We start from the raw sequence: 15415 nt of genomic DNA, 5'->3' as shown, positions 1-15415 counted from the left end.
ATCTCGGCATTGTTTTAATTTGCATTTCTTTAATTATGATTGTGAACATATTTGAAAATGTTTTCAAATATGTCTGAGGGCCATTTTTTACTTGTGTGTGTGTGTGTGTGTGTGTGTGTGTGTGTGAATTGTCTGCTCATATTTTACCTGTCTGTTCTTTCAGTTATTAGCCAAGCAAGATGTTCAATGGCATAATAATGCCCAGTCCCTCAACCTTACCAGGTTGTTATGACAAATGAAAGTAGAAGTAACCTGTGAAATTTAAATCACTACACAATATTTCTTTTAAGCATAAGAACATACACTTGCCAAAACAATGTGTCCTGCTACTTTAGTAAATGTGTATACACATATATACTGGTATTAAAGGCTATACATTTAAAGAACACACATGGGAAAAATAGAGAGAGAAATACCAGAATCCACTTGCAATGAAAAAGGCCTCAGCATTATCCAAAAACTTCCTATTCTAGATTCCTTTACTACTTTTCTGACGTGCCTACAAATCTCCCGTCATCACAAATAGACATCTGTAGACTTTAAAGGCATATAGAAAACTCTGGAATTTTTTTTCAACGTTTATTTATTTTTGGGACAGAGAGAGACAGAGCATGAACGGGCGAGGGGCAGAGAGAGAGGGAGACACAGAATCGGAAACAGGGTCCAGGCTCTGAGCCATCAGCCCAGAGCCCGACGCGGGGCTCGAACTCACGGACCGCGAGATCGTGACCTGGCTGAAGTCGGACGCTTAACCGACTGCGCCACCCAGGCGCCCCTGGAATTTTTTTTAAAAAGTGAAACTACATTGATAAAGTGCAAAAAGCCCTAGTTTCAGAGCCCCCGTGGGACTCAAAGAAAGATGGTTTACTTGAGCTTATGCAGCAGGAAAGAGTAGAATATACTAATTCATGGAGTGAGAACACAGTCTTGGAGTCCGACAATCTGGGTCAGAATACCGTTTTATTTACTGAGTGTCCTCAGTTTTCCCTAACCATATAAAGGAGACAATCATGCTGGCTCTTAAGTTCAGTGAGAATTACTAATGAAGTTTCTAAATTATCAAGCAGAATCCTTGTCATACACCTCCAATATATGGCAGTTATTATTATTCTAATTATTAGTAGGTGACATATTTGGAAGTGTGGCCCTACAGCAGAAGGCCAATTAAGAGAGAATTCTCCTTGGCATGCAGCAAAAGGCACTAACACTTTTCTATAGTTTAATTGCACAGAAAAGAGTTGGAGGCAACAGCCTCTAGAGACAGTGATTCATTCTAAGTCAAGGACACAAAATGGGACATGACAGAGGAAGCACCTCTCCCCTCTAATACACCCAAAAGAGCTTGTGCAAAAATTAAGTGAGCTCCATGCAAAGATCATAATACACAGTTAAATAAAAGCTGATACTTGCTGCTTCTTACATGCTTTCCTCTTCTTTCCTATCCTAGTTTTATAGGGGAAAATATGAAGAGTGAATGATTTAAAAATGCTATTTGGTTCAGATTTTTTTTTTGGTAATGTTTATTATTGATTTTATTGAGGGAGAGAGACAGAGTGAGAGAGGGGGTGGGACAGAGAGAGGAGGAGACAGAATCCGAAGCAGGCTCCAGGCTCTGAGCTGTCAGCACAGAGCCCGATGCTGGGCTTGAACTCATGAACCGTGAGATCATGACCTGAGCTGAAGTCGGATGCTTAGACTGAGCTACCCAAGTGCCCCACTTTTCGGTTCTCTCACCTTAGATTTTAAATACTCCAGAAACCTTTTTGTATCTCATGACCCTTTTGGGGAATGTAATTTTTTTATATATGCCCCATAATGGAATGAACTGATTTCCACCGAAGCTCGAAGAAAATGTGAATCAGTGGTGTTCAAATCCATCCCACAGTGATAAGCAAAATACCGCACGGACAGGAGTACTTGATACAGAATCTTCAACTCTGCATATAACACAATCTTGTAGACAGTAAGACAGAGCAGCACTGAAATTACGGATGTCGTGGGCCATGGGGTGGGATAGAGTCTGAATCCTGGCTTTCCACTTTCTAACTGCTCCCGGGCACTAGGAAATGAAACACTCCCTGTGTGTTACCCCCTCTGCAAAATGGAGACAATGATATGTATCCTATCTCACAGGCTTCTACAGCACCAAGCTTGATCCCTTGTGTAAGAACCGGTTCTCGACACGTCTTCGTCTCTTACTTCTCTCCTCTGAATATAAAGGAAAGATCACAAAACGGAGTCCGAGATTATAAAGAGAAGTGGGCAACTCTTGCTTTAGCTGACCCAGCACAGCCTACTGGTGAGGCTGAGACACCTAGACACCTGGTCTGGCAAGGTCACAGGCTGTACGGACAGAGGTGTGACAGCCTCATGAGAGTATGCTCTTGGCCAAAAACCCTTCCGCTGGCGAAACCCCAAGCACAATGGAATGGCATTTTTAATCATAATGAGGCTGAAATGTAAGTGGTTTCTGCTGAAAAAGCTTTGAAACAGTTCTTCTGTTCTTTAAAGAGAAAAATCTTCACTCAATAACTTTGGAAGAGACCATTCACATACTAGCTAATGAGTTGGTTTGTTTTCTTCCTTCCGTTAATTTTAATATACCAATACCTTGCAATAAATATATCAGGTAATAATATTTTTTTAAAGTTCCTGTGCAAAAACTGCCCAGTACATCAACCTTATAAAGCAAGGAAGTTGTCCATATGCATATATGCTAAAGCAACAAAGAACTTTTTCATGTGGCTTTTAAAAATGCGGTACTGTCTAAAATGTTTCCCTTTTTTTCCCAGATGCACAGATCAAAGTATTGTTACTTGGAAATTAGCAAAAGCTAGCAGTCCTGCACAAACTCCAATTCTTTCTTTCTTTTTCTTTTTTTTTTTTTAACTTCAAGGCTCTGGCATATGCAGTCCACATGGCTGAAGATGGAAGAAAAACCTGTGTATCTTGGTTGCTGCTCCTTTAACTCTACTGTAAAAAGGAAGCACGGAATGACAGCATGGGCCAGAACTGAATAGGAACTGTTTACTGCACACTTAGCAGTATGAAACTCATTTATTTTATCAAAAGGTGAATGATGTATCCCCTTCCACAAAAGGATGGGGTAACAGAAACTACAACATCAAAGCAACAGACCTACATAGGTTGTTTGGAATAGTCTATGTCACACCAATTATCATAGTTCCACCAGTCAGATAGATCATTAGTCATAATTACACTTTAGTGGAATTATAAAACGTGGGCTTCTTCACAAGGAATTCAGAGTAATTTACAGCACACTCCAAAATCATCTTTAAAACAAATTTAAAATTTACCTACATGATGCCTTTTATAAAGAGAACTTTTTGACCGCTTTTTCAGAAGAATGACTTTTTTTTAAGTGTTAGTTTTTTTTTTATTAAAGTATAGTTGACAGTGTTAGTTTCTGCAAACATACGCACACATATCCATTAAATCTTTTACATAATCATATTCTTTGTGATCTATTCAACTTGTACAAAGTAAGATTTCACAGTGAATTATAATAAGATGCTTTATACATAGATTATCAACAACTGTTAAATTAAATCGATTTTAATGAATTTGAATGACTGAAGGCTTCCTTTGCTGTTGGCTTAATTATTCAAGCATCAGGATCTCTATTTCTCTTCTCCACCACCCCACCCCCAGCATCTCTATTTGTATTGCATAGTTCAGGTGACAAAGAAATTATTACAAGCAATGAGCCAGACATTGTGCTAGATACTTGGGGTACAAAAGTGAAGATGCATACAGTTCCAACCCTCTCGAACAGTCTAGTGAAACGATAAAAATAGTTCACTCTGACTGCATGCTTATGGTGTATTTACGAGTGACAGAGGTGTTTTAAATAGATCTTATTTAATACCCACAATAGTCCCATGAAGTTGGTATTAATTTTACCCTGTTCCTGAGAGTTAGACAAATCAAACAGTCTTTCTAAGCCCAAGATCACACAGCAATTACATGGCAGAGGTGGAATTTAAAAGCGTGCTGGCCTGGTTCACCATGGTATTAGTTAGACAGCCTCCCTAAACACATTATTTCCATATAAGCAGGGAACTCCCACATAACGTAGGAGGTGATACTACCTAGGAAGCCGCCTGGGTGCTGTGGGTGCCAGAGGATGGCACTGTGCCCAGGCATCCAGGTGTGATGTCAAGACACTGCCAGGCAGACACACGATGAACAAAATATCCCTTTGCTTCCTTTAAAAGACCTGATAACTGGTAGAGTAGTTCTGACTTACAGATTTACAGCAGTAATTTCAAGAAATGCCAAGAATTCCCTCAGAGAAGATGCCAGAGAAGGAGACTTCATGCTGACTGTCCAGCAGACTCAGGAATTACAACAGCGTGTCTTTTTATTTTAATTTTTAATGTTTGTTTATTTTTGAGAGAGAGAAAGAGAGCGCGTGCATGAGCGGGAGAGGGGCGGGGAGAGGGGTGGACAGAGGATCCAAAGCAGGCTCCTCTGTGCTGGCAGGAGCAAGCCCCAAGTGGGGCTCAAACTCACAAACTGTGAGACCTTGAGCTGAGCTGAAGTCAGACACTCAACCGACTGAGCCCAACAGGGCCCCTACAACAGTCATCGCCATGGCAGCCAGCGTGGAGAGCAGTGTCTTCACTCTGTTATCTCCTGAGCTGTTGCCCAGCTGGACTTATACCTGTTTTTTTTCTGCCCCCCAAAGTTGAAGAACTTTATTGAAAACTATGACTGATAGAAGCTCCAGATTTTTGCTTTACAGTCCACTGACAACATCTTCCAGTTTTCCCTACTAACGCCCATTCTTGTCACCATTTTAAAAACTCCAAGTTCCAAAACCAAATTCACAAAAACTTTGCTGGCAAAGATTCTGGTCAAAGATCTAGTCTTCCTACTACTACTTTTTCTAAAAAACTTCACATCAGTATCTTTTTTACTATATTCCCTATACTGCACATTACATTGCTGTGTGACATTTATTTCAGGACTAGAAGACCGTACGTACCTCTTAATTCCCTTCACCTATTTTGTCCAACTCTCCACCCTCTCTACTCTGGCATCCATTAGTTTGTTTATTCTCTCTAGCTATCTATGTTCCTCGTATTTATGGACAAAACTCATAGTTTATACATTCATTAGATGGTTAATTTTTGTGTTTTAGATTCCACACGAAAGTGAAGTCATTCAGTATTTCACTTCCCATAATGCCTTCAGGGTCCTTTCACATTGTCGTACGTAGCAAGATTTCATGTTTTGATGACTAACATTCCATTGTTTTTACATACTGCGTCTTCCTTATCCATTCATCTATCAATGGACATTTAGATGGCTCCCATATCATAGCTATTTACAATAGCTAGTAAACGTGCTGCAGTGAACATAAGAGTACATGCCTTTTTAAAGGTACATGTGTCTTTTTGAACTACTGGTTTTGTTTTCATTGGATAAATACCTGGAAGTGGAACTGCTGGGTTGTAAACTAGTTCTATTTTTCATTTTCTGAGGAACCACCATACTGGTGAAGCCAGAGTGGCTGCACCAGCTTATATTCTCACCACAGTGCACAGGGTTCCCTTTTCTTACATCCTCACCAAATACTTACTTCTTGTCTTTTTGACATCAGCTATTCTGACAGGTGTGAGGTGATATATCAAATTGTGGCTTTGATTTGCATTTCCCTGCTGGTTAGTGATGTTGAGCATCTTTTCATGTGCCTGTTGGCCATCTGGATGTCTTCTTTGGAAAAATGTCTATTCAGGTCCTCTGTCCATTTTTTAATCAGTTTGTTTATTTTTTTGATACTGAGTTTTATGAGTTCTTTATAAATTTGGATGTCAGCCCCTTATCGGATATGTAATTTGCAACTACTCTCATTCAGTAGGTTGCCTTTTCATTTTGTTGCTGGTTTCCTTCACTGTGCAAAAGCTTTTTAGTTTGAATATAATCCCATTTATTTTCACTCTTGTTGCCCTTGCCTGAGGAGACAGATCCAAAAAAATATCACTAAGACTGATGTCAAAGAGGTCACCTGCCTGTGTTTCCTTCTAGGTGTTTTATGCTTTTAGGTCTCATATCTAAGTCTTTAATCCATTCTGAGTTGATTTTCATACATGGTGTAAGAAAGTGACCCAGTTTCATTCCTTTGCATTTTGCTGTCCAGTTTTTCCAACACCATTTCTTGAAGAGACTGTCTTTTCCCCACCGGATGTTCTTGCCCACTTTGTCGGAAATTAATTAACCATGTAAGTGTGGGTTTATTTCTGGTCTCTCTATTCTGTTCCATTGATCTCTGTGTCTGTTTTTATGCCAGCGCCATACTGTTTTGATTATTATAGCTTTATGACACAGCTTGAAATGATACTTCCCACATTGTTCTTCTTTCTCAGGAATTGCTTTGGCTATTTGGGGTCTTCTGTGGTTTCATACAAATTTTAGGATTATTTTCTTCTAGTCCTGTGAAAAAATGCCATTGGTATTTTGATAGGAATTGTACTGAACCTGTAGACTGCTTTGGGTCGTATGGCTATTGTAACACTGTCACATCTGTACCTTTTAAAGAATGAGCAGCTGCTCTTTTTTTTTAACTCGTATTTAAGAAAACAGGGCTAGCTTTTTCATATTTAGTCACTTTCCTATCCCCAAGTCCTATTTCAAAACTTAGAGAAACACACACAGTTGTTCATTTAAAGCTCACCTACACTAGGTGAACTCTTCACACATTAGCACAGTACAGTCAGTGTGTGGCCCATGCTGCAGAAGCCATGTTCAACAATCATATTCACTCCTCAAGAAAACCTTAAGGCAAGAGCAAAGGCTTACTGTGATACAAGAAAAACAAAGCAGAGGTATCATTAAGACAGCGGAAAGGGATCAGATGAGTAAGCAGCACAAAGATGAATACATATTTTTTGTTACTAATCCTTGTAAAAAAGATAGAGCTCAAAAAAGAGCACTGAATATCTACTTTCTCGAAGAAATACAAGACTTATAATAACTTTATTCCTGAAACAAAGTCTGCATGGACTTTAACTGACAGAATAATTCTCTCTCATTTTTTTCCATTACTAGTTTTTGAGCCTTGTTTTCAAACCCTTTTCTCCTGTTTCACTATGCCTTTGATTAGAGACATACCCAACAATCCCCACAGAACATGATATTAGAGGCATGCTTGGGTCTCTCCTTGGAAAGCAGTCATCATAACTTCTACTCAAACACAGGGCTAATTCCAAACTCAGGGACTGCTGGTCTGTACTAACAAACCTTCTAAGCAGTGAAACTGATTTAAGGCTAAAAACTTTGGAAATAATTCCCATTAAACAATGACCTCAAGGCAGTAGTTCTTCAAGCTGCAGATCAAATACATTCATGGTTCAGCAGAGTGCAGTTTACATTCATCTCTAAGTCTGAGATTACAGAATTATTAAGTGGTTTCCATACTGGTTTGAAGTTTGAGTAGTTTCACTGCGTGGACGTAAATATTTTCTTAAAAAACAGGAAACATTCTTTTGTGGACTTTCTAAGCTGATACAGAGCGAACAAGCACAAGAACCAATGGGAAAAAAAGCACAGTTAACAGATTTGTGTCTTTTATATGCCATTTGCAATGAGAGAAGGGATTTCAGTGTAAGTTTTGAAAATGCCTAGAAGCTACTTTCTAAAATGGCACCATACTTGACATAAATGTTTTTATTTCTATACGAGGTATCCAATTCCTATAAAGGAAAAAACAACTACAACTTCTACAGAAAACTGGAGTGATCTCCTGTTATGTGATAAAAGGGCCAGTTTTACCTCCTTATCAAAGTCATGCTCAATGTCTCTGATTATTCCATAGCAGTAATGGAGTGGTCGCCTACCTCACAGCACGTCTGTGGCACACAGAGTAACTCTTCCTGAGAACATAAACACTGCACTACTAGAATCTCCTAGAAGGAATGGCTCTGGGACTGGTTTAGAAACCCACATAATTTCCTGTTAGTAGGAAGTTATTCTCTAAGGTTTGGGTTCACTCCATGGTAGTTTATGTACTAGAATATTCTATAAATCTCAGACTCATCTGCCAAATGTTCTTAGTTAAGAATTTGTTGGTTGTTGGAGTGCCTGGGTGGCTCAGTTGGTTCAGGTCATGATCTCGTGGTTTGTGAGTTCGAGCCCCACAACAGAGCTCTGTGCTGACAGAGTGGAGCCTGGAGCCTGCTTCAGATTCTGTGTCTCCCTCTCTCTCTCTCTCTGCCCCTCCCTCTGGTCACACTCTGTTTCTCTGTCTCTCTCGCTCTCTCTCTCTCTCAAAAGTATATAAACATTAAAAAAAAAAAAGAATTCGTTGGTTGCTTTCAAATAGTTGAAAGTTCCACCTGCTAAGGTGGGTGCAACTTTTGTTCTCTTGTTTCCTTAAACTACAGAAGTGACTGACATTGAGTTTAGATGACACAGCACTTCCTAGGGGCTTGCTAAAGGATGCCCTTCCACAGCCAGTTTGTGCATGGGCAACCTCATGGTACATATATCTATTATTCATCATTAAATAAGCTGTGAACATTACTGAATAATCAGGCTTATTCATTATGCAAGAGAAACCAGGTACACCTGGTTTAAAAAAAAAAAAAAAAGCCTAAGGTGGGGGAGGGGGGCAGAAACCCTTTCCTTTGTATTTTCCTACTTTCAAAAGCCCAGAGATGAGTCACAACTCTAGGAGCTAGCTAGTGTACAGAACTCTATTAAATCAACAAATACATTTCAAGTTCTCTAGTGAACATCATAGCTTTCATTTCCCTGTTCTCACTGATAGTAACCACTGTGGAAAAAGCTTCTGTTAGTAGACCAATCTGTCACTCAATTACCATTATTATGGTATAGTTAGAATAGGAGCATCTTTCTTTCTTGACACATCTGTTCATCTTAAAAAGAATGTACTCCAAGAATGGTATGGTTTACTAGCATTACAAGTGATTTACGTCAACCAACATACACCTTCTATAGTTGCTTTTTGAAGAGGCTGAAACATGACATTCTTTTAAGAGGCCCCATAAAAAATCGCTTTTCTTCTAAGTCAACCTTCTTTGGCAAGCAACTGAATTCAGTAAGTAACTCCCCAAAATAAGATTCCTACTTCCAATCGCAGGCAGAGATATTCTAGCACCTGTTTCTTAAGTCTTCAAGTTCCTGTACTGTGCCTGCAGAATCACATTTAGACACAAGAGACGCATATTTGAAAACTTTGGTTGTGTGTGTGTGTGTGTGTGTGTGTGTGTGTGTGTCCCCACATAGTATCTCCTAACTATTGTAAAGAGGCGTCCTTATTAGCTAAGTCTCCAAGAGAAGTTCCGTTCTCTGAGGAAAGGCAGTGCCAGCAGCTGCATGCTTCATCGGACTCTGTCCTTGATGGTTCTTGCCATTAGACAGCTTTGGTTTAAATTTTTTTGTAATGTTTATTTATCTTTGAGAGAGAGACACACACAGCATGAGTAGAGGAGGGACAGAGAGAGAGAGAGAGAGAGAGAGGGAGACACTGGACCCAAAGCAGACTCCAGGCTCTGAGCTGTCAACACAGAGCCTGATGCGAGGCTTGAACTCACGAACTGGGAGATCATGACCTGAGCCAAAGTCGAATGCTTAACCAACCGAACCACCCAGGCGCCCCTAGACAGCTTTGGTTTATGAGAAAGGAGTTCAAAAAAAGGTAGCAAGTACACAAACACCACGGAAGGACAGCTACGGATTTAATTATTTTTCTCTGAAAGACTCAACTGAATTCCCTTTCCAACGCCACCTTCACCGTATTAAAAAACAAGCCAGAAAAGAAAACAACTCCCCCTCCCCCACAAAACCCACAAACAAGATGGAGAAAAGGGCTGATTTTTCTCTCGGATTCAACGTCCTCACCTTCACAGATGACCCTGTCTCCAAACTCCCAAAGCCCTCTCTGGTCGTCTCACCCACTTCTTTATGAAGATTCACCCAATACAACAAGATAGAAAGGCCACCCGTGCTTCCCAACCCTTTATTTCAGCTGTTCTCAGAGACTCAGTCTGAGACCAGGGCGGAGCACTGCTTCAGGCAGCCTGTCTCTTTCTTCGGACAATTTGCAGCCTCCTCCTCTTGCTCCTACATCTTCCTATGGCAAAAGCAAACCTACCTACCACAGGCCTGTGTCCCGCCAGGGCCGTGAGCCTTGTGAGCCGGGATGGCGCCCAGGGGAATGTGAAACTGCTTCCGTCTCCTGGGCTGTCCGTGGCTCCAGGCTTGAGACTTGCGGTCACCTCGACTGTTGGGAGGGACCCTCCTCAGAGCCCAGGGCAGATCCGCCTGCCTCTCACACTCTCTGACACCCTATCGACCAGTGCACAGAGGAAGCCTCTCTGAACGCAGGGCCAAGGTTTTGGGGGTGATGAGAAACCCAGAGACAGAAATTAATCTGCAAGGCTCTACTCACCGCTGAACCCTGAGTGCTGACGAACAGACGCCCACTTCCTTACCCAGGCCAGCGTTCACCAGGGCGCACGAAGAAGATGCGCCAGTAAATAACTAACTGAGTTGCCAAAGCAGAAAAGCAGCCAGGCAGTGTTTAGTGGACTGTGTCTTCTACCCAACGACCACTTCTATCACCGTGTACCAGCCACTGCCACTCCTGCCATCCGCTGCTGTAACGTGCAGCCTGACAGACAGCGCCACTCCTCGGCACCACAAACACTCACAGTGGTCAAGGTCCCTTGGCTTCTCTTTTATCCCAACACCCAACACCACTGCCACCACCACAACACACGTTTGGCTGTGCCACTGCTAAAACGACAGGTAAGAATGAGTGGCAAATGACCAGCATAATAAGGTGCCATGGTTGGACGAGCCTCAGTGAGCAAGGTAGAACAGGCAAGACAAAGGAGACTGGCTGCACTTGAGAAGGCCCCCAAAGGCTAAAGACTGGTAAACAAGATTTCATTTAGTTTAAAAAGTCCAATTGTATACGGGCTTCTAGGCTGAATCAGGGGTCCAGAGCTGGATGGCATTCTCATCAGTGTACCTCTGGTATCAGACATGAAAACAGGGCTGCAGATCAGAGCCAGAGGCAGGATGGGGCCAGTTGTTGGGTGAATGGTTCAGACTTGAGACAAAGCATATGTGATGGAAGAAAGAAGACGACAAGGAAATCAAGTTGTTAGCAGCACAACTTCAAAATGAAGGAATCAAGAACTCCACCGAGGTGGGAGGGGCCAGGCAAAGTAAGAAGAGTGGCTAACACCAACGGAGAGCTAGATAAACTCTGGTCTTTGGCCTAAGCTGAAGATTCTTCTTACTACAGGATCTGCTAAAGACAGATTAGAAACAAGTAACTGGGAGCACCCGGTTGATGTCCAGAGTGGGCAGGTGAGACAAAGGTACACCTTCTGGCAGCAAATAGACAGAGACTGAATAGGGCCCGCTAGCATTTCCATAGGAGTGTATGAGTCCAAAATAGCTGCCCAAATTTGGCATTGGAAGTGGCCATATTCCCAAGTGAAGTCCCCTAGCAGAGGGATCATGCCTGGAATGTGGAGATAGCTTGTCAAAGTGGAAAGAATGTGGAGATGAGAATCAGACAGAGTTTGCAACTCAATTCTGTCTCTCACTAGCTCACTAGCTGATTCTGGGTGGGTGACTTAACTTCTCTGAACCTCAATTTCCTCATCTGTAAAGTTAAGTTGTCAATAGGTTTTGTATAACAGAACAATAGGTTCTGTAATAATTAAATTAGAGAGCCTCTGTACCGTGCCTAACAGAATCCCTAATTCAATACATGATTGTTCTTACAAATACTTGCAGTAGCATTACTCATGGAAACACTCCTTATATATGTGGTCAGTGGTAACAATGACAGTAATAATAATCCTACCAACAATAGTATGGGCAACTTCAGATTTAACAAGCTAATCTGTTTCTGGTTACACCGGACAGTCAAACCATGGTTGCTTCTAATGGAATTTCCACCTTTACCCCGAGGGCTGATGTTCGACACCACACAAATCAAATCATCACATCCTTCACTTCCCTCCCACACTCCTTTCCTCAATTCATTTATCAGCACTGACCCTACCGTCCTAGCAATCACTTGGTAGGGAGTTAGCGTTGGTATAGGCAGCAGCTCTTAGGAAGTGGTAAATACAAGTCCGGGTGGTTACTACAAAGGGTCTTGATATGAGAAGGAGGACAAAACTTTTGTTTTTATTTTTCTTTAAAGAAGGCTTCCCGCTCAGTGTGAAACCTAACACAGGGCTTGAATTCACGACCCTGAGATCAAGACCTGGGCTGAGATCAAGAGTCAGATGCCCAAGCAACTGAGCCACCCAGGCTCCTGAGGACAGAACTTTTAAAAGGCAGGATATGGTAATCTACAAGTTGTACCTTCTCTTTTGAGTCATCTGCATTTGTATACCACTTTATAGCTCTTATACATGAACTATCTTACTCAACTTCAAAATAACTCTAAAGTAAACAGGATAAATGCTATTATTTCTGGTTTACAGATACGGTAAATGAAGCTCAGAAAAGTTTCAGTGATTTACTCCAGGTCATGCACCATGGAGTGGTGGTACCAGGTTAGAACTCGGATTTTTGGATTTGTAGCTTGGTACTTGACCACTGTAATTGTTTTATAACCTGTGGTTCATGCAGCAGGTACATTTAGTTTTTTAATCTCCTTATATTTAGTATTTTTCTCACTTGATTTTTTAAAAAAAATTGTTTTAAGTTTATTTATTTATTTTGAGAGAGACAGACACACTGTGAGCAGGGGAGGGGCAGAGAGAGAGGGAGAGAGAGAGAACCCCAAGCAGGCTCTGCACCGTCAGTGCCGATCTCATGAACCATGAGACTAAGCCACCCAGGTGCCCCCTCACTTGATTTAAGTTTATTTTGAGAAAGAGAGAAAGAGAGAGAAAGAATGAGCAGGGGAGAGGGAGAGGGAGAGAGAGAACCCCAAGCAGGCTCTATACTGTCAGCATAGAGCCCAACACAGGGCTCAATCTCACAACTGTGAGATCATGACCTGAGCTGAAATCAAGAGTCAGACGTTCAACCAACTGAGCCACCCGAGAGCCCTGTGATATTTTTCTCACTTGAAAGAAAGCTCTGATTTCTTAGAAATGTAACTGGCTTCTGAAATGGCTTTATTTCATCTTATTAATTTTCTAAGTATAGAATTTATTTATATTTATGGAAAAGTAATCTTCTTAAAGTGGATAATTATGTTATTATTCAAATTGATTTTCATGTTTCCCAGTTATTTTTAATTGAAAATAGTATGTATACTGTATTTTTTTATTATTATTTTTAAATGTTTATTTATTTTTGAGACAGAGAGAGACAGAGAGCAAGTGAGAAAGGGGCAGAGAGAAAGGGACACACAGAATCTGAAGCAGGCTCCAGGCTCTGAACTGTCAGCACAGAACCCAATGCAGGGCTCAAACTCATGAACACTGAGATCGTGACCTGAGCTGAAGTCGTATGCTTAACCAACTGAGCCACCCAGGTGCCCCATGTACTGTATTATGGTGGCAATATTTCCTTTCAGGGGCTAGTAAATGATATACTCCACTGCCATGAGGCATAAATTATTCATTATAAAAAATGCTTTTATGAGTAAGATCATAGGAGGCTTACTGTGGTGGCTTAGGGTTCTATGGGGGCTCATATTTTAATTTTTTTTTAAATGGCAACTTTGTTTCTTACAAGCTAACAAAATACAATTCTCAGTGCAAATAAATGTATTGTAATATTAAAATGGGCCAGCTACAGAAATCTAGAGTGCATCATATATTATTTGTTAGCCAGTGTGACATTTCCAGCGCAGCAGGCAGTTCAGGCAATTTTAAAGTTTTAAAAATTGTGTAGTCTGGCAATTCTAATCATTCTAATCCAATACACATTGTTTTACATTGAATTCAACATCTAAACAGGTATCTTTGTACCAGTAGCTATCCTTCCAGATTGCTCAATATCCTCTGTTAATTTTATGGCCTTAAATGTATAATACAAACACATATGTTTTAATTCCTTTTTCAGAGCAAATCCTCTCCTGTCACATACGTTTTGTGTCTAAACAACATTTCAGCACAGATTTGTTATCAAATATGAGGTCCCTACCTGAAATAAACATTTTTGGTCAACTGGGAATGAATGATGCTTTGTTCACTACAAAAATGGATTCAGAGAGGCAATATTCAAGGCGAACAGAATGAAGGAAACCACCTTATCCTTACTCGTCAAGGAAGCAAAGGCTTTCCATCCTATTCTTTGGCTTTTTTGCTTTGCCATCCAAACATGATCACTTACCAAGTGGCAAAAATGCAAGACGGTTTCCAGCCATGGAGAGCTCATTGAGGCTGGGCAGCTGGCAGAGATGACGGGGCACACACCATAGACGATTTCGGTCCACAGTGAGGTACTGCAGAGAAAGGCACAGGTGAAGCCTCTCGGGTAAAGTTAGCAAACGATTGGTAGAAATGTCTAGTGTCTGCAGCTCCTTCAAATCGCCAACCTCTACAACCAAAATCAAAATTAAGATAAATCGCATTCTGATTAAATTAAGTGAATAAAATGAATCAATACTGTAACAGTTCAAACAAATAAAATCAGTAGCTGCCATGATTTCCAGAAACATGAATGCTGAAGTATGCAAATAATCCAACAGAGGTAGGTGTCTTTAAATTAGCCTGCCAACGTTTTTTTCTTAATGGAAAAGAGGGCTAGCTTGGAAAGGGGAGAGATACAAGGTAGTGAACATGAGCCAGAAGTCTGTCACTAGGGCTTCTGCTTCTTGATGAAATCGAAAGTTGTTGCTAGTGTGGGAAAAGAACAGTTACAGTCACTTCAAGGTGAAGTGACTTTGCTACTTTTGTGACTTCTATCTAAGTAAACAGTAGGAGACTTAAAAATATATAGTATCCCAGGGAGCGTATCTTGTTCATATGAACTAAACAGAAAAACTTTTGGACAAAAAATTAGGATGTCTTGTGGAAATTTTCACCATGGTGAAGAATATAATAAGATTAAATTATCGGTAGGTAACATTTTTAGATATTGTCCAAGCATGTGGTTCTTTATTACAAACCCACTCAAGGTGTACACATCCTATGAAGATTTACTTTAATTCCACCCAAATGAAGTCCTTCCATTTACTTCAATATGCCCTCATTGTCAATACCCATAATTGTAATCTGTTCCATGGGGAGTACAATCATGCCAAGTCTGAAGGTTGGGAGGTTGTTACAAGGTACTTTGTCCTTCTCAGTTAAAACCACCCCCAAGCCTCTCTGGGCAGGGTAAGTTCTGCTAAGCAATCTCTAAGGAAAGGACATTTATTCCATCAGGACAGCACAATCCACTCAAGCCTCTACAGGAAGCCCTGTGTAGGGCAAGTCTACTTCTTCCTCATCAT

General features: G+C 40.9%; 1 protein-coding gene across 4 annotated transcripts in view; it reads right to left on the bottom strand.

Moving 5' to 3' along the window:
* LRRC28 (leucine rich repeat containing 28) overlaps positions 1-15415 on the bottom strand; it is a 181207-nt gene that overhangs the window by 45089 nt on the left and 120703 nt on the right. For 3 of the 4 annotated variants that reach the window (XM_053223621.1, XM_027067956.2, XM_027067958.2), the window contains one exon: positions 14311-14517. The exons of the other annotated variant lie outside the window; for it this stretch is intronic. In XM_053223621.1, coding sequence (XP_053079596.1) covers positions 14311-14517 — 207 coding nt within the window. The remainder of the gene's footprint in view (positions 1-14310; positions 14518-15415) is intronic. 4 annotated transcript variants of the gene reach the window in all.

Source organism: Acinonyx jubatus, chromosome B3 (genome assembly GCF_027475565.1).
Source record: "Acinonyx jubatus isolate Ajub_Pintada_27869175 chromosome B3, VMU_Ajub_asm_v1.0, whole genome shotgun sequence".
NCBI classification, from domain to species: Eukaryota; Metazoa; Chordata; class Mammalia; order Carnivora; family Felidae; genus Acinonyx; species Acinonyx jubatus.
The sequence above is the reverse complement of the archived record's forward strand: the minus strand, read 5'-3'. Positions and strand labels throughout refer to the sequence as shown.